The 22,132-nt window shown below is 44.1% G+C and overlaps 1 protein-coding gene across 1 annotated transcript in view; it reads right to left on the bottom strand.

Annotated features, from left to right (window-relative positions):
• The window catches only part of ZNRF2 (zinc and ring finger 2), a 72,234-nt gene extending 54,939 nt beyond the window's left edge, over positions 1-17,295 (bottom strand). Inside the window, 2 exon segments of the mRNA XM_065400131.1 lie at positions 16,666-17,157; positions 17,160-17,295. Coding sequence (XP_065256203.1) covers positions 16,666-17,157; positions 17,160-17,295 — 628 coding nt within the window.
• Positions 17,296-22,132: the final 4,837 nt, after the last annotated feature.

Here is a 22,132-nt window from a genome sequence, read left to right as displayed (position 1 = left end):
TGGCACTGTCACAGCCAAAGTTCTCAACATTGGGCTTAAGAGAAATGTTGAACACATGCTGGTTATCCTGAAGCCTATTTCTGTAGCCTTGAACAAAATACAGGGAAATAGCTGTTTTATTGCTGACACTGTTGAAATTTGGAAGGAACTGAGTGAGATCTTAAAAAGAGAAATATGCAATGACAGAGTTAAATTACAATGGGACAAGCACCATCTCCACCTCATTTTCTTGCAAATATTCTCAATACGCGGTACCAGGGTCAAACCTCAACTGCTGAAGAAGAGGAGTTGGCTATGATAGGGACATCCAGCAATCATCCCTCCATAATGCCAACTATAATAAACTTCAGAGCGAAGGGTGAACCTTCAAGAAATATATGTTTGCTGATGATGTTTTAAAGAAAGTTACAGTCACTTAAGCACTTGGATTCAGAGACTGTTGAAGTGATAATCTCACTTTTAACAGCAGTGGCTTTTTCTGACAGTGTAGAAAGAATATTTTCTTCCTTTGCACTAATTCATTCCAAATTGATAAATCGTTTGGGACCTGAAAAAGCAGGAAAGCTTGTTTTTCTTTTCCAGATTATGAACAAACAGGAAAATGAAGGTGAAGATGACTGAGTTAGCTGCAGAAACCAATATTTTAAGTTTCTCATGTTGACCTGGCTAACAGTCCATTTAATTTTTGTTTTTTGTTTTTTAAATATTTCATTTAACTATTTTAGTTAATACAATTAACAAAAACAAACCTGATTTTAAAAAACTTGAATGTTTAAATTCAAAAATTCATATGCTTCTTTTGTTATAATACTTTATGTTTGCTGTTGAAGAAAAAAATCCAGAATACATAACGTCGTTTTAGTTAAATAAAACAATTTAAATGTCTGTCTGGTGATGCTCTCCTCCTAACAGAGCATGGCAAGAAAATCCTCCAAATATTAACCTGTTGAATTGGAGATATTTATGAAGTTACTGGGAGCTGAACTATCTGCTTCAATTACCTTTGGTAAGTGAAATAACCAATCATTCATTTTCTAATATAGCTGTAAAACTAATCTGAAAAGTTTTCAAAATAAATCACTTTAAAAATGTAGTGTGTATCTTCTAAAAATGAAACCTACATCCACCTCCGAGTTGTGAAGAATATGTATTAAGGGTATAACAACCAAAAAGAATGCACTTTTATGCAGAAACCCATGATTAAATCAAGTCTTCCTGACTAGTGATTTAAATCAAATCCACCTTGTCCTCAGGTAACCAACCTTCATGCCCACCCCGTAAATTCCTTTGGAATTTTGAAAGTCCCCTTTCTGTTTGCTCGGTGATGCATGCAGTGGTCTCAGTGCATCTTTCCAGGTGGTCATGCCTGCTCCACGCACCAGGTGATCCCCTGCTTGGAGCAAGGCCGAGCTGCTGGACCTCATCAGCATTTGGGGAGAGGCGGCTGTCCAGTCCCAGCTGTGCTCCAGCTGTAGGAATTATACCACCTACGGGCAGATTTCACGATGCATGACAGAAAGGGGCCATGACCAGGACACACTCCAGTGCAGGGTCAAAGTGAAGGAGCTGCGGAACGCCTACCACAAGGCGCGGGAGGCAAACCGCCGCTCCGGTGCTGTGCCCACAAGCTGCCAGTTCTACAAAGAGCTGGACACAATATTTGGTGGCGACCCCATCTCCACTGTGAAGGCCACTGTGGATACTTTGGTGGCTCGCGCGCCAGTCGAGAGTGGATCGAGCCAGGAGGAGGAAATCTTGGATGAGGATGTGGAGGGGGACCCAGGGGCAGAGGACGACTCAGAGGTCACAGATGCATGCAGCCAGGAGCTCTTTTCTACCCCGGAGGAAGCTAGCCAGTCACAGCTGTCGGATCTTGGCGAAACGCAAACGAGACCCCCTGGTAAGTGGATTTGATTTTGGGAATCGCTGAAGCGAGTTTTGAGGGCAGGAGGGTTTCAGAAAGCAGGCTTGTATCTGTATGATGCACATACACCACACTCCTAGTCTGAGCAGCGGAACAGGCTGTTGATTGAGGCAGATTCCCGTGAAGTGAGGGAGTCAGATCTCCAGGAAACCCTCATGGAGATACTGGGCAATCCGCTGCCACAAGGTTCTTTGGCAGAGCTGCTTTGTTTCTCGCCCCATTAACGGTAACTTTCCCTCATCACTCTGCCGTCACGGGGGATCATTGCTGCACAAAGGCAAGCTGCATAAGGGACAGGGTGGAAGCCGCAGTCTTGGAGAAGACCCTCCCTTGATTCCCTGCTCACCCTCAGCAGCAAGATATCTTCCATAATGAACACAGCCTGGGGAAAATGTGGGGAAAGGAATGATTATCAGGCCCCCCGCCCCCACACACAGTGCTGGTTCTCCCCAAGAGCCACGTGGCCAGTATACAGTAGGGTCCGGGAACACTGATTTACCCTGCCCCTGCAGCTGCTCACCATTTTGGGGGTCTTGTGGCTCTTGTGTGCTTGCCTGGGGTCAGCCTGTTAGGGACAGGTATGTGAATACTGGCTGCATTTTAAAGCACTGAATCAGCGTTCTGTGTGTTGCAAACAATACTGCTTCTGTAAAATGTTGCGTTTTGGCTTCACAGAGATGACCTTGGGAGCCCAGCCTCCCTCTTTGCTATTGCCAGCTGAATGGCTGCACAGAATTAGAAAGCGGACACAAAGAACTAAGGAGGACTTTCTGCATGACATTATAATGCACTCCCAAGCATAGCAACAAATATTAGTGGCTTTCAACTTCAAATTGCTGCCTCAAGGCATCCCTGATCCTCATGGCCCTGCGCTGTGCCCCTCTAATAGCCCTGGTCTCTGGCTATTCAAATTCAGCCTCCAGGAGCTGAGCCTCAGTGGTCCAGCCCTGAGTGAAGCTTTCACCCTTCCCTTCACAAATATTATGGAGCGTACAGCACACGGCTATAAGCATAGGAATATTGTCATTGGCCAGGTCCAGCTTCCCATATAGGCAGAGCCAGCAGCCAAAAGCAAACTCAGTCATTCTGCACTTACCCAGCCTGTTGTTAAACCACTCCTTGCTGCTGTCAAGGTGCCCCGTGTATGGCTTCATAAGCCACTGCATTAAGGGGTAGGCGGGGTCTCCCAGGATCACAATAGGCAGTTTGACTTTTTGCTACGGTGATCTTCTGGTCCAGGAAGAAAGTCCCTACTTGCAGCTTCTTGAACAGGCCAGTGTTCCGAAAGATGCATGCATCATGCACCTTTCCAGACCAGCCTGCGTTAATGTCTGAAATGCTCACGGTGATCCACAAGCGCCTGGAGAACCATTGAGAAATATCCCTTGCGATTAATGTACTCAGTTGCTAGGTGATCTGGTGCCAGAATTGGAATGTGCGTGCCATCTATCGCCCCTCCGCAGTTAGGGAAGCCCATTTGTACAAAGCCATCCACAATCTCACGCAGGTTGCCCAGAGTCACAGTCTTTCGAAGCAGGATGCAATTAATGGCCCTGCACACTTCCGGCAACACGACTCCAACAGTCGACTTTCCAACTCCAAACTGGTTAGCGACTGATCGGTAGCAGTCTGGAGTAGCCAGCTTCCACAGTGCAATTGCTACATGCTTCTCCAATGGCAGGGCAGCTCTCATTCTCGTGTCCTTGTGCCGCAGGGCTGGGGCGAGCTCATCACACAGTCCCATGAATGTGGCCTTCCTCATGCGAAAGTTTTGCAGCCGCTGCTTGTCATCCCAGAGTGCATCACAATGTGATCCCACCACTCAGTGCTTGTTTCCCAAGCCCAAACGTGGTGTTAGACTGTGGTCAGCACCTCCGTGAATGTCACAAGCAATCTCATGTCATAGCTACTACATGTGGTGAGATCAATGTCGCACTCCTCTTGCCTTTGTAGTTTAAGGAGTAACTCCACTGCCACTCGTAACATGTTGGTCAGGGTGAGCAGCATTCTGGTCAACAGCTCAGGATCCATCCCTGCAGCTAGTACACAAACTGTTGAAAGATGGCGCCAAATGTGGACAGAAGCACAGGGATTACTGGAATGCGAAGCAATGCATCATGGGGCATTATGACAGGACCCAGGATGCCCCGCGACCCCTTCCGCCTTCCCACAAGTCTTAGCGGCAAAAAAGAAAGAGGTGCTCTGTGGGATAGCTGCCCAGAGTGCACCGCTCCGAATAGCACCGTAAATGCTGCAAGTGTGAACACGCTATTGCACAGGCAGCTGTCAGTGTGAACACACAGCAGTGGTTTTCCTTCAGCGCTCTCTGAGCGGTGTTGTAACTACTGGCGCTGTAACTTTGCCAGTGTAGACGTGCCCTTAGCTACACTAATACACTTTTGAGGTTTCTCCTTTTCAATTTGATAACTCAGCCCTTTGGTTCAGTTTAGGGGATGAGAGTTAACTAGAAAGCTAGCTTATGAGAATACCACTCATCCGTCTTGACTGGTGAAAAATGTGATTGGGCCGACAGTGACCAGGACAGCCCCAAGTGAATGGGGGAGGAGAACATACGCTGGGGAGATGGTAAGGATGCCCCCTCCAGAGTCTCTAGGCACTCACTGGCCAGCTGGGGGAGGAAAGAAGCTGATAGGTCCCTCACCCTGCCCTTTCATTAACTTAAACCTTAGCCTGAGCCATGTGGAGCCTCTTTTCGTTCCATTTCAGCAGCTTTATTTTGGGGACACTGCAGGTCTGACCGACTGCCTGTTTTGGGGGTCAGGAAGTAATGTGTTCTTCCCTTAGGGACCAAATTGGCATAGGCCTGGGGAGTTTTTTGCTTCCCCACAGCATCCTGGACGCACTGTTAAGTTAAAGAGAAATAGGATTTAGTCATTAGTGGTAGTACTTGGTAAGGATGTTAGTTCATCCCAACTTGCGGACGATTTCAAGTGCAGTTACTTCTGGGAACTGTTCCTTTTAACAGACCTGGGATTTTGCTGATGGGTGTTGTGCTTATGGGACAGGAGAGACTTTTAGGTCTTCACTGGCAGGGGTTCCCCACCCCCTTTAGTATCCTCTATCCCCCTCACAGGAGGCGAGGGGGTGGGACAGAACTTAGATGAGTTGAGTCCTAGGGGTAGGCTGAAGAGAGTCCCTCCTGATTTATGGGTTATATGGTAGGAGCTCTGTAACCCCACCACTTAAAATGCCAGGTATGTGAGTCTGGGTGACAGAAATCGAGTAAGTTTAAGAAAGTAAGTACCATTATTTCCGAGAAAATATAGGATCATTTTAAATGTTTTCCTTTAAAGTAAGCAAACTGCATTTTGAGGATCGCGCTAAAAAAAATTCTTCCAGGCACATTTCAGCACACAGCAAATCTTTACCAAGTTATAAATACCTTTCATGAAACCAAAGTTCACAAATGACAGTCATCACACAACTTCTGCTATACTAATACAATGTAGAAACTAAGGTCCCACTTTGACACACTTTAACAAACACTCTTTATTGAAAGCCACTCCGAACAAATGCAATGCTCTCCCAAGATGGCTCAAGACAGAATTTTTCATTATCACCTCATCCTTTTCTTTTGGCAAGCTGATTTTCCTTAGTTTTAATGGGACTTAAACAAGTCTGTTTACTCTGTGTACCAGTAGCCTCAATAATGAAGTACGTAACTATCCCAAACACATTTAAACTTGAACACCAGATTTACAAGGTGCCATAGAATCTTTCAGGACAACAATAAAAACACCATTTCAGCAACAGTGTCCATTAATACCACATGCTTAGGCATTGTTTCAGTACTGACAAAAAGAAGAGTACTGTACTACTTTACTGAAATCAAAACTTCTGCCTGGAGCACCTATATGTTCAACTAGCATAAAAGCATATGACCTTCTCTCGCTTATAAAATGTGATGAAATCACAATACAAAGTGATTGCTGCAGGTAATAATTTCAGTCAGAGTGGCTAGCAAGGATGTGTGAACAGCATTAGTTTTAAAACATTTACAAATAAAGGCTGCTGCCATGTGAATCCTTTATGTAAACTCCCTTTTCATATATTAGGGAGAATAATTCACAAAAGCTCATCTTTTGTTATTTTTGGTATATTTGTCAATTAGAAGAAATGCATGTGTACGCACCATGCGAACTTCAAATTTATGGTACATTTAAGTCAGTCAACACAATAGCAGAATTTCCTAAAAATCTCCACCCTCATATGCCGCACACCCACTCATTTGGGACTGGTCAAGGCTTATCTGGGAGTTCTCTCCTTTTTAAGTCAACTGCCAACAGAGAAGGGAAAGGTGACAAAGCCAAATCTAAAGCAACACTTGTGTTTTGTTGTGAGTTGGAATCAGCCATCTCAACCCCCTAGGGGAAACCCTGAAGGTTTCCTGATCTTTTCAGAGCAATATTAATTCTCTGCATATGCATAGGGAACAGGGACACATGCACTGGTAATGAGTTGCATGTCCATTTCAAGTTGGAAATAAGTCTCAGGGATTATTTTGGTTTGTCTTCCTACTTTTGTGAAACCTGTCAGGTAGCCAATGGGAGGTGCTAGATACTCAGCACTTTTGAAAGTCAGGATATGGCCTTTGAAGCCTAACTTTTAGTGCCTGTTTTTGAAAAATTTGAGCTCAACACATTCACAATTGGGGTAGTTAAGCAAAAATCACTGCTCGTACACCTGATCATGAATATTTTAAACTTCAGGAATTGTGTGTTTCAGAAGATTTTTTTTTCCTTGATCCAGAAGAAACAGATACGCAAGATGCTCAAAAATAAGGTCTCAGAGTGCAGAAACCAAAGGCTTTCCACTCCGTCTTTCACAGAATAACATCCCTGTGAACAAGAGCAATCTGCTCCATCACCATTGTAAGTGAACACAGCCTGTGGAAATTAATGAAGGTGATTACAGCAAGTAATTAAACCATTAACAAGATGCAGGAGCATTGAAGAAAACTCTAAACAAAGCATTATTTAGCTCATGCAGCTGCAGTTACAGAAAACTTGAGTAGAAAAAAAATCTCATCTCCGTACAGAATTATTCAGAGGTTAAAGGCTTCAAATGTGGCTGTATAAAAGACAGTGAATCAAGAACATCTATGTGGTAGTGTTCCCTAAAATGACTGGCAAGGGCTAGGGAGAACTTACCAAAATAGTTTAAAACCTTTGGTGCTCAGCCTGCTCTAGAATTATTTAAAGTGTATTCAGATTCCTACCAGTAATAAAAAAAAAATCTCCTTTATGAGATGTTTAGAAAAAAGAAATGCCACTTGGAAGGCTGCTAGAAACTAGTGTGCGATTGTGTGCAAGGGGACACATGGGGAGATATTCTGTCAGGATTCGAGCAATTATTCCAAAATTAGGGAACATCCTAGAAGAGCAGGGCTTTTCATTTCTATTATGCCAAGGAAGCAGGAAGAATGTACATGCGTGCGCATACACCCACACAAATTATGCAGGAGTTTTTGTTTGAACTGACAACCCAAAGGCTCAGACATTACGGTTATGTTGGTATCAGAAGAAACATTTACACACCCTAGTAAAATTAAGCAGTTTGCTTCTCTCCCCAAGACCAAAATCTTTGTATTTGAGTTTCTCCCCAAACCTAGTTACAGTACTGCCCATTCTATTATTTGGTTCCTCTACTTACTTTTGGGAGAGGAAGGAAAAGGGGGGTCTTTTCAATCATCATCTAATTCCCACTCTCCCCTTCCAATCACTTACTAGGCCCTTTGCAAAGCCACCCTATCACAGTGGCCTCTCTCGCTTCAACTGAGAGATCTGGACAAGGATTCCTGTGAAGCTCATCAATACTATTTCCTTCAGTAACAGAGATGAAGGAGTCAAACACCACCAATGTGAAATGCTTCCCCAGTTCTCCTAGTCCCAATTAACCCCAAGAGAGGAAATGAAATCTGTCCTTAGACCCTCTCCAATGTATCGTCCCCCTCCCCGTTTGTGTTTTTGTCCCTTCTAAGTACTCCCCATATTCTCAGTTTTATTTCTTATTCTTTCTGACTTTAGCTCCCTTTCTCGATCCACCTTCCCTCGATGGTGCCTATGCCTCTTATGTCTAAATAGCAATAACATGAAACTGACATGATCCTTGTGAGGTTCACACTTCTAGGAGTCCACTATACACAGAGCACCAGAACCAATCTCCAACATATTTGAGAATATAAAACTGCAGTGTTTTGCCTAACACCAGGGCTGAAGCAGTTTACCACACATTAGGACCAATATGAAACATAGCAGTCCCCCTCTGTCCAGGGACAATGCCTTGCTAAGGAGCCAGCCTCAGCTGTCAGGAAGATGGAGGGTGTACAGTCCTATGAGGGTAATGTACCTGGCTACTAGCTGGAGGGCACCACAATTTGTATCTAAACTCTAGTTAATAGGTCTCCCAATCTCTACCAGCTGCTGGAAGGAATCAGCACTCTGCTCCTTCACCTACACATTCTAGATCCCTTAGGAACTGCCAAAGGTGGCTGCCCTCAGCTATTCTATCCCACTTCCCCAACCCACAGTCACTGCAGAAAAGCTTGTGTGCACATGCACATCTTTCTGTGACTGTCCACTTCCAACCTTGTGACCATTTTAATCCTCTTTTGCAATCAACAGCTCCAGGGCTGCCACTCAGAGCTTTCCAAAGCTGAACAAAGCAACATGGACATGATCCTTGCCTGTTTCACTGCTGCCCACAGGGTTTTGACAGCAAATAATCAAAGGTAACAAGACCCGTCAGTCTTCACTTGGCTGCAGTTTGGGAAAGCTACAAGGAGCAGCAATGGAACTAGATTTGTCTGAGAACACAGATTATCGCTGCATACACAGCATTTAGAAACTTATTTAAGCAAAAGATTAATTCCATGGAGAATCTAGTGGCATTGGAGCCCCTCAATAACCAAGAAAAGCTTCCTATTAACCAGAGGAGAGTAGCTTTTTCAAGCCCTACCAATACCTTCGTGGGCTGAAACAACAACAGCAAGACTTTTGTGGTCAATTTTAGTGCTTCCCATCACTATACTCCTCCTACACACAGAAGAGCATCACAGTAAATGCCCAGCCATGTGTACTTGGCACCTCTGCTCTCAAATCAGAAAGCAAAATCACCCATCCCTAGCTTTGATGATACAGAGTGACAACAGGAATGAAACAGACTCATCTTAAGAGTTCTATTGTCATTGGTACCTGCATGATTTGGGGGAAAAAGAAATTTGAGCTCTTCGCCCTTCCACAAAGCCAAGGATAAGAGAGAAAATATAAGCCTCCCCACAAAACTTACCAGTCAAAAGCAGGTTTGGGATGGGAGAAAAAGATAATTTCTCCCCCAGAAGCTAGAAAAGCGAAGGGAAGGAAAAGAAAAGTAAGCATAGGAACATGCCCAAATAGACTGCATACCTACACAAGTCAGCTTAAAAATAAGTGGCCTCCAGGCAGAGTAACACCTTGAAGGGAACCCAAAAACCTTCCCTTTCCTTTAACCAAACTTCACACCCCTCTGCTATCAGCATCCACCTACAGTCCAGCAAGCATTTCAAGCCTTATATTCTGCTTTCCCTCGATTCCTATTATAGGTTTAAAGGTTCACTTGGAGAATTTATTCTTCACATCTTCTCCTGAAGGTTAATGTATAGTGTTACTGGTGCAAAACAGCTGCATTATTATACCCGAGAGGTGTCTGCAAATCAGTGGTGGCCATTCCTATACCAGCTGTATTCTACATAAAAGTACTTTTTACATAAAGCTTTCCCCTTCAGAATAATCAAAAAAATTACACCAACACACAGTTTAAATGCATCTTGAAAGGACAATCATCTTTTCTTAAAGAAAAAAAATCAGACAGAAGTGACTATTTTAAACAACTGTAGTTTCAACATCTAAGGTTTTGGAATGGAAATATCACAAAAAAATAACTTATTCAGTAAACTTTGTGCATTTGACAGCACTGTGTGAATAGTCAGATATCTGTGTCATCTGTGCAAGCTTATAACACAAGGGAGTAAAATTCAATATTAAAAAATATTTAAGTTTTTGTTTATAACTGTAAAAAAAATTTGCCCTGAAACAGTCAACCTGTCAGAAAGGATTGCCTCTATCATTAAGAAGGCTATTAAAATTAAATGGACAACTGTGGGACATCACAAGACTTTATTAATTTCCCCTTCACACCCATAAAGAGGCTACATACAAAAGGGCTTATCCAATCAGTTTGAATTCTGGAAGAAGGAAATAGACAATGAACAAGAAAAATTGTCTGCTCTTTTGCTGTTTGAACTCTCACAAGGTTGGAACTACAAAACAGAAGCAGACTTCCCCAGGATCAACTTGGCTTATCCCTAAAAGATATTCAGTACTGACAGACTGCTATAATTCTATGACCTTTTGGAACCATAGATTATAACTCATTTGTGTATGCTTGCCTGCTTTAACCTGTAAATAGTTCTCATTTCTTTTTCCTAGTTAATTAATCCTTAGTTTACTATAGGATTGGCTACAAGGGTTTCTTTCGCCTGAGATCTGAGGTACAAATTGACCTGGGGTAAGTGACTGGTCTCTTCGGACTGGAAGCAACCTGAATCTTTTGTGATCTTTGGTGTATAGCAACCAACCATCACTAAAACCAGCTTGCCTGGATGGCAAGATAAACTGAACTGCCCAAGGAAACGGTCTGTGACTCCATGGTAAGAGTTCATAGTTCACATTTGTTACTGGCTGGGTGGAATCTAATTACAGAACATACAACCAGTTTGGAGTGTCTGGAGGTTGGCACTCAAGGTCATGAAGTCCAGACAGCATGGCATACTGCACTTTCAGTCAATGGTTCCCCTTTAAATATTTTACTAATAGTTTAAATTACATTAGCAGAGAAATAGCTGAAGTAGAAATGAAAAGATATTTAACATTTTCTGTGTTATCTACAGTTGGTGTAACTCATTCCCCACCAAGAGTCTTTTATGGACAAAGAGGAGTTCAATTTAAAAGGCCTTACTCGTCTCCCTGCCTGACCACTCTTAAGAAGAGACTGTATGTCAAGACACAAGTGGGTTATTTACATTAGACTTTTTTGCCAGAAAGTTTCCCCATTGTGATCATTAGTTCTGCTCCAAAGGTGGGCGCACCAGTGTAAACAAAATCCTAAGCAGTTGTTTTAGATGTGCACAGCACTGTTGTAGCTGTGTTGATCCCAGTGTATGAGAGAGGCAAGTTAGTTGAGCAATATCTTTTATTGGACCAACTTCTGTTGGTGGAAGGTACAAGCTTTTGAGCTACACAGAGCTCTGTGTTTTAGATGGCACAGGGGTTAAACACACCAGCAGCTGCCTGGATCCAGAGGCTATGCATGGGGGACACGCAGGGTCACATGTTACCTCCCCCCCCACCCCGATTTCTGCCAGGGTGGGAGCCAGGTTGAGTGCAGCTCAGGGAGATGTGCCCGTGAAAGTCACTGACACCTGGGGGGGGGGGGGGGGGAGGGAGGAGAAGAAAGACAGAAAAGCCTGCTGAGACCCATTCCTTCCTTGCCCACAACCGCAGTTACCTGCTTGACAGTAGGTGTGCGGAGCCCGCTCTTGCCCGCACCATGCACACAGTGGGGAGGTAATGGGAGAAGGAAGGAGCTGCGAGGGGAGAGGGGGCAAGGTGGTGCCAGCTTGGAGCAGGTATGGGAGGTGCAAGGTGAGTGGGAAAGGGGCCAGAGGGAACACATGGGACGATCAGGTGTCTCATCACCCCCCCCCCAAACTTTATATCGTGCCCTCTCCCCAAGAGTTACCGATCGTCTCTGCCCCTGCCTACCCTGAAGTTCCTACTGCTGGAGCTGAACTAGCTGTTCCAATAAAGGGAAATTTTTGGCAAAAAATCCTAGCGGTTTTTTTTTTTTTTTTATGGAGATATCCTATCTCCTAAAACTGGAAGGGACCTTGAAGGTCATCGAGTCCAGCCCCCTGCCTTCACTAGCAGGACCAAGTACTGATTTTGCCCCATATCCCTAAGTGGCCCCCTCAAGGATTGAACTCACAACCCTGGGTTTAGCAGACCAATGCTCAAACCACTGAGCTATCTCTCCCCCCCAAATACAAGGCCTATCCTAGTAACTCTGGTACAGTAAGAGTTGAACAGGATACACCTAGACATCAGTCTTAACGAGAAATACAAAGTGTTGAAAACACAAATTATTTAGTCAGGCACATGAATTTAAACTGTATTCACTCTTTTCAAGGCCAACTTTTTCACAGGCCGTTTTTAATAGGAAGTCTAATGTAAAAAAAGAATGTTCTCTCTGTCAAGAAATGGTGAGACAGCTCTTACAGATGAGAGTAATGCCTCTATTTTATCTCCTTAGACAAAATTGGAACTTTGTACTATAGTGCAAAGAACTGGCTGAAGAACATGCAACGTTTAGAAGTCTACTCCTAACTACAGCATAAGGCCCGGATCCTGTAACACACTGACAAACAGAACTACAGGGGGTCCCCGGTATATGTCTCCCCTTTATCTGTTTTTTCACACATCCATCGCTCATCAATAGGGGAACATGTTCCGATTCACGTCAGTCTCAATCCGCATATCCGTCGTTTGCAACTTAGTACTGTACTCGCTTCACCTTTTGCGTCACTTTTCTGTGGGTATTTACCACCCACCAGTGCCCTCCCCCCTCAGCACCACCTGTCCGCCAATCAGCTACTCCCCCTCCCTCCCAGTGCCTCCTGCCTGCTCTGATCATCTGTTCAGCAGGATTCAGGAGGCAGGGGGGGGGGGGGGGAGGAAGGGGGTTGGAGAGAGAGAGAGAGAGAGAGAGAGAGAAGGAGGAGCGGAGACGGGTCGTGCTCAGAGGAGGGGGTCGAACGAGGCGGGGCAACCGTGAGTACAGGGGGTCCGCAATATACATCATTTCAGTACCCATCACCCTTTTCAAGAACTCGACCCCAATGTATATCGGGGACCCCCCTGTATTCACAGTGCATAAAGTTAAGTATATGCTCAAGTCTTAGGCCCTGATTCTGCAAAATTTGTTACTGAACTGAATTGGCTCTGATACTTAATCACAAGATATATAGCAATATTTGATCATAAAGGATTGCAAGCCTAAAATTAGCAAGAACACAAGATCGTCTTAACTCAAAGGAGAACTATGACTTTGAATGAATTATTTTTTAAACATTACTACAGTTTGTACCAAAGAAATAACAGACTGATCATAGTTTTGCACATCGCAGCATATAGCAGTGTTTCATTTTTTGCATTTTAGTGTACCTCTAGTACTAATCACGTAGTTTAAAACTAACAGATTAGATAGCTAATATTTAAACATTGTTCTGGGTAATTCAAAAGTCACAATGGAGTACAATTCAATAAGTGCCAATTAATTATAGTAGTCTTACAAGTGCAACACACATGCGTTATTGATTGTCAAAGCCAAGAAGTCTGCCAGGAAAATACAGTTTAATCTTTACATATTAAACTAATTCTCCAAAGAAACTGCTGAACTGATTCTCAAAATAAACTTCTGTAGTTTTCAGTTAAAAAAAAAAAAAAAAAAACCTGCAGATTACAAAACAAGGGAAGGTGCTTGAAGCACGCGCACAATACACATAGTAACTGCCAAGCACCATACCTAGACAAGCTTAAGCTAGTCAGAAACAGCACAAAAGCAGTCCTCCAAGTTATTTTCCTCCATGGACAGTCTTGTGAAATTATGATCTAGAACAAGACCACTTGTTTGAACCAAGCATCTGAATACTATATTGAATTTTTTAAAAGCGTATAGCTATGACATGTACTATGTTAATTGCACTGGAAAGTTATTATGCCACCCACATTACAAAATATTTAAATTGCAAAAAATATATAATAGGAAAGTTTGACATGTAAAGGTCCTCCCCTCCCTTTTTAACAAAACTGAATGCTAGGATTAGATTAAGCAGCCATTCATTTTCATATGAAAAAAGGAAAAGCTACTTCAGACTGATTCACAAATAGATTTAGATATAAATGATATACAGATTGTAACCAGTCTTGCTGGTTACATTTTGCATCTTGATCATCAAAAATCTAATATCTGACACCCATCATCGATTAGTCACCTTGCAAGGTTAAAGCTTATTGCATAAGTGGAGGGCATACATTCTATATCATCTCAGTCAATAAATATTTAATATTCTGCATTCTAGTTTAATAGATTCATTAATAAGAAAACATACGGTACTACTTAGCAATTATGTAAATTATCACTTGAAATTGTAATGAGGAAAATGTGGTCTGTAACTGATCTAATTAAGGCTGTGATGCAAGGTTTAAGCAAGGAATCCTACTTTTGACTGACAAATTGGCAACATGCTGTATGTTTTAATGCTTTTCTCTCACTGTATAGACTGTAAATATGCAATAGCACAGTACCCTTTGATTGCAAAAGGAACTGCACACACCAGCTTTCATGCATACTACTCTGATAACACTGCAGCATCCTTGCATCAAAGCCCTGCTACTCTTAACTAACAATTAATAAACATGCAGCAACTCAGCACTATATGAACACTTGCACTTAAGTTTTCCTTCTCAAGGGCAAATGCTCCTTGTTAAGGTAGGCTTGATGCTCTCCATTAGCATGTTCAATCACAGCACTAGGAGCTGACTTAGTCTTCAGGAGACCCAGGACTGTCTTCAGGTCCCCACACACAAAAACACAACTGAACAGAACTGAACAGAAATCTGTTTGTAGGGGTGTCTGTAACATACATGTTGACCATCCAGGAAGTGCCAGGACTGGGGAAAAAAAAAAAATCTCAATTTGACCTACTGTTCTTGAGTCTATACCAGTTACATTGAAGGCTAAAAATCTCAAATGTAAAGCTACGGACGTTTTATATTATAGAACTACATTATCACACTGCTGTAAATAATGCTCTCATTGATCACTATCAAAAGTGAAAGTAAGTTCACACAGACAGGCACCTTGCATCAAAACTCCCTTCCCCAAAAAACAACATTTCATTCTATTTTTAATTCAGACTTTACACAAGCTATAACACATATGTATTAAGTTAATCTAGACAATTACAACAGCTATCAAAAAGAATTAACACATTAAAGGACAGTCCTGTTGCACCTTACTCGTATGAGCAGTGAAACCTTTATAATAAATGTCATAGAAAGAAGTCAACTCAATAACTGTACCTAAAAAATTAAAAATCTACACTTGAAAGGGAGATAGAAGAGTGCATAATATGCACCAAAAACTTTCATTTAAACAACAATTGTACAATATTCTGTACAGGAAAAACTACTAACAAGTTCATCTTTTTCAAACTATTTACAGAGCTTTTAACTTCAGTCTCAATAGATTCAATATTTTGCTCCCCCTCTATTTCTATCACTTCCAGGAAACGTACTGCAGTCTTTAGAAAGAGAGTGCTATATTTTCTTAAAGACTGTTTTTTAAAGTATCTCCCCTCATCTAAACATTTTCTTCTTTTGGAAAAAAAATAAGCTAATTCAAAGAAACTTTCCATTACAATAACTTCTATTTTATTAACCATGTTTCAGTACAGACAATTCAGTGACTCAGAAACAGGAACAAGCTGCAGCCACATTTTAATCAGTACCTAAAAACAGATTTCAGTCTGATTTAAAATAAACTGCATGAATACATGATCCAATTAAATCCTAATTATGTAAGTAGTAGGCAGACTGGCATATTTACACAGGCACAGATTCGATATTAAAGTCTAAAGTGGCAAGACAGAGAGGCTCTTTTTTCCTTTTTACTGTGCAAACTACATTGCTGGGGGGGGGGGCGTTATTTCATTATTAAATTCTTTCCTTCCGCTTTCAGACCTCTAATTTTTTTTTTAATATACATGGCCAAGAAACAGCAGCGGAAGCATGTATAGATAAAACTGAAGCCTGGAGGAACTAGAAAGCTGTCCCTTTCACAAAATGATGATTCATTGTAATCCCCTCAAAGTCACAAACTACTCTCCCAAGTAAGAGCCAAAAAAGAGCTATACAAAAAACACTCACTTCACAAGTCTGAGAGTTACAAAATATTCAGAATGTGGAAACATGGAACAGTAAATCAATCAGTTCTTCAGTTAACTAAGAAAGGTGCACTGAAATGAAAGAATATATTGTCCTTTTAACATGAGGGTAGTGACCTAGATTCAGGCCCGAGATTTCCATAGGAAAAGGAGAACTTCCCCCCACCCCCCCGACACACACACACACACACAAAAAACTCCCCACAACACTACCGAATCGGCCCCAAGCGGGTTACTCACTACCTCAACCCCACCAAAAATAGTGCTACCCCTCAAGTCGCTCCCTAGACCATCACTGAGAGTTAGAGACCTACTCCCATAGGTGCTGGAATCAGGGGTGCTGGGGGAGCTGCCACACACCCCATGGATTGAAGCTGTTTCCACCCTATACAGGGTTTACAGTTTGGTTCAATGTCTCTCAGCATCCCCACGATACAAACTGTTCCAATGTGCCTACTCCCTACCCCCACCACACACGTCTGTGGTCCTGTATAATGTTTATGGTCTCTGTCTGGGGAAGGGCTGAATATCAGTCTCTCTATCCCCTCTCCCCCCATGCCATGGACAGGGCGGGAGTAGCACTGTTACAGTTCTCCCCACCCCCACATCCCCAGGCAGGGGTAGCGAGGCGGTTGCAGTCTCTCTCACACACACACAGGGGCACGGGTGGGTACTTTACCTCCGAACAGGTGCGGTGAGAGGTGCGCTGGCAGCGAGCCGATCACGAGCCGGGGCCCGCCGTGTCCTCCGCCCCCTGCGGGCCGCCCCCGGCCGCCCTCCTCGGCCGCGCTGTTCACCGAGTCCTGCGAGCCGTAGGGGCCGCTGCTGTGGGGGATGCTGAAGGCTGACTGGGCGGCCCTGGTCCCGGAGGCTGCCGCCCCGACTAGGGACCTGCTCCGGGGCGCAGCCACGGGCGGAGCGGCCGCAGCTCCCGCCGCCGAGCCCCCGGGGGCTGCCTGAGGCGCCAGCGGCGTGTATCTCCCGCCGGCCCCCGCCGAGCGCCCGCCGGCCCCGTTCGCGCCGCCGCTGCCGGAGGGCAAATCCCCGCCCGAGTACGCCCGGGTGCGGCCGTTGGCGGCGGCCGGGCCGCTCTGCTTGGCGCCCATAGTCCCGTCGCTGGCGCCGCCCGGCGCCCTTCGCCGCTGCCCTGAGGCAGCTCCGGGGGGCGGGCGGCCCCGTCAGGAGCGAGCCCCCGAGGGACGCGCGGGGAGGTGAGCGCCGGGCGCCCGCCCGCGCTGGGTGCCGCCGGGATCCGGCTCAGCTGGCGTTGCCGGAGCGGCCGCTGCTCTCGGGTCTCGGGCGCCACCATGAGCCGCTCGGGGCGGTGCTGGCTCCGGCTGCTACTGCCGCCGCCACTGTCCGGGGGCCGAGCCCAGCCGCCGCCGCCATCCCCCGCCGCTTGCTCTGCCCGCCGTGCGTGGCTGTGCCGAGGGGCGGGCGCCGCCCCTAGTGTGTCGCCATCCGGGGGGCGGCACCGGCGCGCGGCCGGGGACTGGAGGTTCGGGCTGGAGCCGCCCCCGAGCTAGGTACAGCCCGGGCCGCCCCCCAGCAGCGCCGGGCAAGCCCAGCCCCCAGCTACTAGTCACGTCTCTCGCCTACTGCCATCTGGAGACCCATAGCGGCCCCGGCCTCTTACCCCGTCGCCACCTGGCCCGGAGCCCGCTAGATAGAGCGCAGGCGGGGCTCCGTGATTGCGGGGACAGGCGGAAAGTGTGGCCCCTTCTCGCAGGGCAGAGAAGCGCGGGAGCGGGCCCCCCTCTTCTTTGGCACCGGGGGAAAAACAGGAATTGCCCCTGATTGCACTGACCAGAGGCCCGGAAGGGCTGCTGCTGAGTTAGCCCACCTGTTACTGCTTCCCAACCCCATGCCGGTGGGTGCAGATCCCAGCTGCTGCTTGATGAGCAGAGAGCTAGCGGGGCACAGCCAGCGCTCTGGGCGCCAAAACAGATACAAAAGCTATTTTCAAAGTGTGTTGCAGCAAAATTAGGGCTGCTGCGGGGCACCGCCGCTTAGGGTTTGTCCTCTTTTCTCTGTGAGTCTCTTGAAAGGGCAATTAAATGGTTTAAAGTTATTTACTTAAAATTCATTGTTGCCCAGATTCCTGATGGTAGTGGGCTGTTGTTGGTTTTTTGTTTCTTTTGGGGTTTTGGTTTTTTGTTGGTTTTTTGAAGGCCCAGCTCTTGGAAGCATGAGATTAGGGGAGAAATTCGTCTTTCATTTTAAAAAAAAGTTTCTAACGTTATGACTCTAGAGCAGGGGTAGGCAACCTATGGCACGCGTGCTGAAGGCGGCACGCGAGCTGATTTTCAGTGGCACTCACACTGCCTGGGTCCTGGCCACTGATCCGGGGGCCTCTGCATTTTAATTTAATTTTAAATGAAGCTTCTTAAACATTTTAAAAACCTTATTTACTTTACATACAACAATAGTTTAGTTATATATTAAAGACTTATAGAAAGAGACCTTCTAAAAACGTTAAAAGGTAAATGAAGACTCGGCACACCACTTCTGAAAGGTTGCGGACCCCTGCTCTAGAGAAAAGACTGAAAAACATGACCCTTGTGCTTGGGACTTCACAAAAAGCTAGGAAATTCAGACATCAGTGTAGTTGCACTGGGATGAATTTATCCCTTCATCTTTAAAATTTAATAATTCAGTTCTAGTGCATGCCATAAAGGGGGAAGGGAGTTAAAAAGCACAGCTACATGCATTAAGATAGCTGTCAGTTGTGTGCATCAATGCGAAACTGCATTGGTTGCTGTGCACAGAAAACAGATGTATACAAGTGTTAGGGTGACCAGATGTCTCGATTTTATAGGGACAGTCCCAATATTTGGGGCTTTTTCTTATATAGGCTCCTATTACCCCCCACCCCCTGTCCTGATTTTTCACACTTGCTGTCTGGTCATCCTAACAAGCGTGTACACATAGTACTACACCACCTAAAATGGGGCAGCTATGAATGAGTACTGTTATGTCAGCATAGTGTTCAAAGAAATTGTGTGGGCAGCTTCCATTCTTACCAGGCAGTTTTTACATGAATGAAAATCTTGCCTAAGATTAGTGAACTTTCCACTGAAGTGTATAAAAGACATAATTACTCACTGCAGTTACTCGAGTATAGGCATAGCTGAGTGCACCTAGGAGTTTGGGTTCTAGAAGGAGGATCGTTACAAGGCTTAGGAGGCAGACTCCCCCCTATGGAAAAACTAATACCTAAGAATATAGTGACCATTCCTTAGATAATCTTATTCTGATCTCTGTAAAATTTGAAAATTTAAACATCAACCACATTTTAGCATAAAAATTACATCATCCATAATCTTTAGCAACAGGTTTATGGAGCACAACAAATTCTTAGAAGACCTGTTTCCCACTCAGGATACAGCTATAACAACCAGTAATTTGATTTTAATAAGTTATAATGGTTCAGATTTTCTCCTGCAACAAGATCTGCTTGTTGCAGGAAAGAGTAGGTTTATCATTACCTGATTCACAAATATGGCTGCTACAGCAAAAAGTTAGAGGGGCCTAGGGGCTACTGGTATTTACACAGGCTGGCCATGGTCCCTAAAAGGACTACAACTATTCTGATCATTCTCAGCTGGCATGTTCTATCTCTGCTAGGGGACCAGATAGCAAGTGTGAAAAATCGGGACAGAGGGTGGGGGGTAATAGGAGCCTATATAAGAAAAAGCCCCAAATATCGGGACTGTCCCTATAAAATCGGGACATCTGGTCACCCTAATCTCTGCCCAGCCTTCAGTATATCCTTTCCTGCTCCAGATGCTCCACCTGCAATAGAGTGGATGGGTGTGGTTGGCACAGAAACAGGTTACACCAGTTGACAGATTTCCCAGGCTGGGGGAATTCTTATCTGAGCATTTAGGGCCTGATGCCAGCCCCTTTGTACCATCTGAATGGTGTGAAAGGGCAGGAATGGGGGTAGGATCTTGTCCCATATGTTTATTTTCTGGGCGTGTGAGCAAAATTCTAAACCCCTTATCTTTTACTCAGACAAAACTCCTATTGACTAATGAGAGTTTTATATAGGGCAGGACTGCCAGATTTGGTCCTATCAATTGAACCTTATGAATAAGTGGTTCAATCTCCACTGGACAGATCACATCAGGATGCAAAGATCATTTAATATTTTAAAAATAGAAAGATGATGTGATTGAATATGTCATGCATTGGATCTATGAGTAGGATTCCTACAATCAATCACCCAGCATAAACTGTTTGTCTATATGGATGATTGTCTGGCATTTAATAGGATACATCACTGTAAAGCTTTTCTATAAATCAACCCAAGGCTCTCATGTTTCAGTAAATTCTCCAACATTGCAAATTTGAATTACTCAAGCTAGCTATGTCCATATCAATAATAACACTAGTGGAATAACTACTACCAAAGATTATTTAACTGGGTTTTAAAATGTTCTTTAACCTTAAAATTTCTATACAAAATATTACACTGGTGCTGACAACTTTTATGCTGTTTGCAGCTGTGATTAAAAGCAAATAAAATTTTTAAACCCAGCCATCGAATGTTGGTGTGCATTTAAACCATTAAAGTCAATGGGGCTTCAGGTGGGCACAGAGGTCTGCCATAGTAGAATAAGTTGCGGGATCCGAGCCTTAGTGGTTTTGTGAGCCAAGGCAGGAGATACCCTGACTGAGTTACATTGAGCATTTTCAGGAATTCTGCCACTATTGGTTTAGTACCCCTGCGGCTCACCCTGTTCTAGCAATGGAAGGAGGTCTAGTGTTGAGTGGGCATAGGCTTTTTTTTTTTTTTTTTTTTTTTTTTTTTTTTTAAGGCCACCATGTTGTCCAGCCCTGTCAGTGTAGGTCTGGAGTGCTTACACCTGGTTCACATATTCCTAGTACTAGTACAGCTGCAAAAACAATGGAGGGATTTCTGAAAATACTTTCTGAAAATGCTCAGTGTAACAAAATATTTTCAGAAATTCTCCTACTGTTGATGTAACAGCTGAGTGTTCATTGTTGATAGGAACACTGATGTTTGACGCTCAAGTGTATTCTATTCCAGTTAATTTAAACAATACAGCCCATACAAAAGTTTAAAATGTCCCAACAGTTAATTAGACGGACAATCACAAAATAACCTCCCAGCAGCGTAGAATTAGTCAAGTACAGGAAACAATTTCAACTCAGTCAGCCAATAAATCAATGGTCCTCGATCCACAGGTCACGTACGGCCCAATCAGCTGCGGCCCATGTGACATCCTCAGGGCCATACAGGTAGTATATGTATATTGTGTTATTGTGTGGATGTGACGCACATAACACATAGAAACTTAGATTCCTGACAAAATTGTGACTACCATATTTTCTGGTTAGATACCAAATTAGAGAACCAGGTTGTCATTGGAAAAGGCACCTTCACAAATTAGTTCTAGCCTGCAAGACCTTTTCCTCATATGGCAGCTTTACATTTTTGTAAATTTTAGATGTTTACAGAAATATAGCTAGCATCAGACAACCACCACTCCTTGGATATTGAAATGGGGGATTTAAATGTTCAATTGCTTGGAGAATGAAGCAAGACAGGACAGCTGCTTCCTTCTAAAATAAGAAATGTAAGATATACACGAGTTACATGTTAACAGCTAATATTGAACCAATGTCAGGTTGGCCAGATGGCTTTAAGATCTGTTCATATCTATACTCCAATGAAAAAGCTCCCATTCCGTACTCATGCCAATACCACCACATGTGCTACACATACCCATCTTGGTTTTGAGTTTTCTGCTATTTGGATTCCTATGTCTTTCTCCAGCTGGCAACTGATATTTTAATTACATCATGCAAATTAATATTTCAAACATTACTGGCATACCTATTGTCAGAAGTCACTGGTGTGGTGCTTTGCTCTGTTCAATGTTGATAAAAGTCAGCTGCGTGCGTGTGTTCCCTCTGTATGCTGCCCTGGCTCTGCAGATTGCTGACACAGCAGACCCCAAGAGAATCCCCAATGACCACAGACTCTGATAAGGTATGAAGGCACCCAGCCAGGTTTATTGCCAAACGAAACAAAGTCTCTAGCTCCCCGGATCAGATGTCTATAGTTCTGCTAGTACATATGTGCTCCCTGGCAATGGACCATCTCAGTCAGTGGC

Source organism: Emys orbicularis, chromosome 2, assembly GCF_028017835.1.
Source record: "Emys orbicularis isolate rEmyOrb1 chromosome 2, rEmyOrb1.hap1, whole genome shotgun sequence".
NCBI classification, from domain to species: Eukaryota; Metazoa; Chordata; order Testudines; family Emydidae; genus Emys; species Emys orbicularis.
This window is presented reverse-complemented; position numbering and strand designations above follow the sequence as displayed.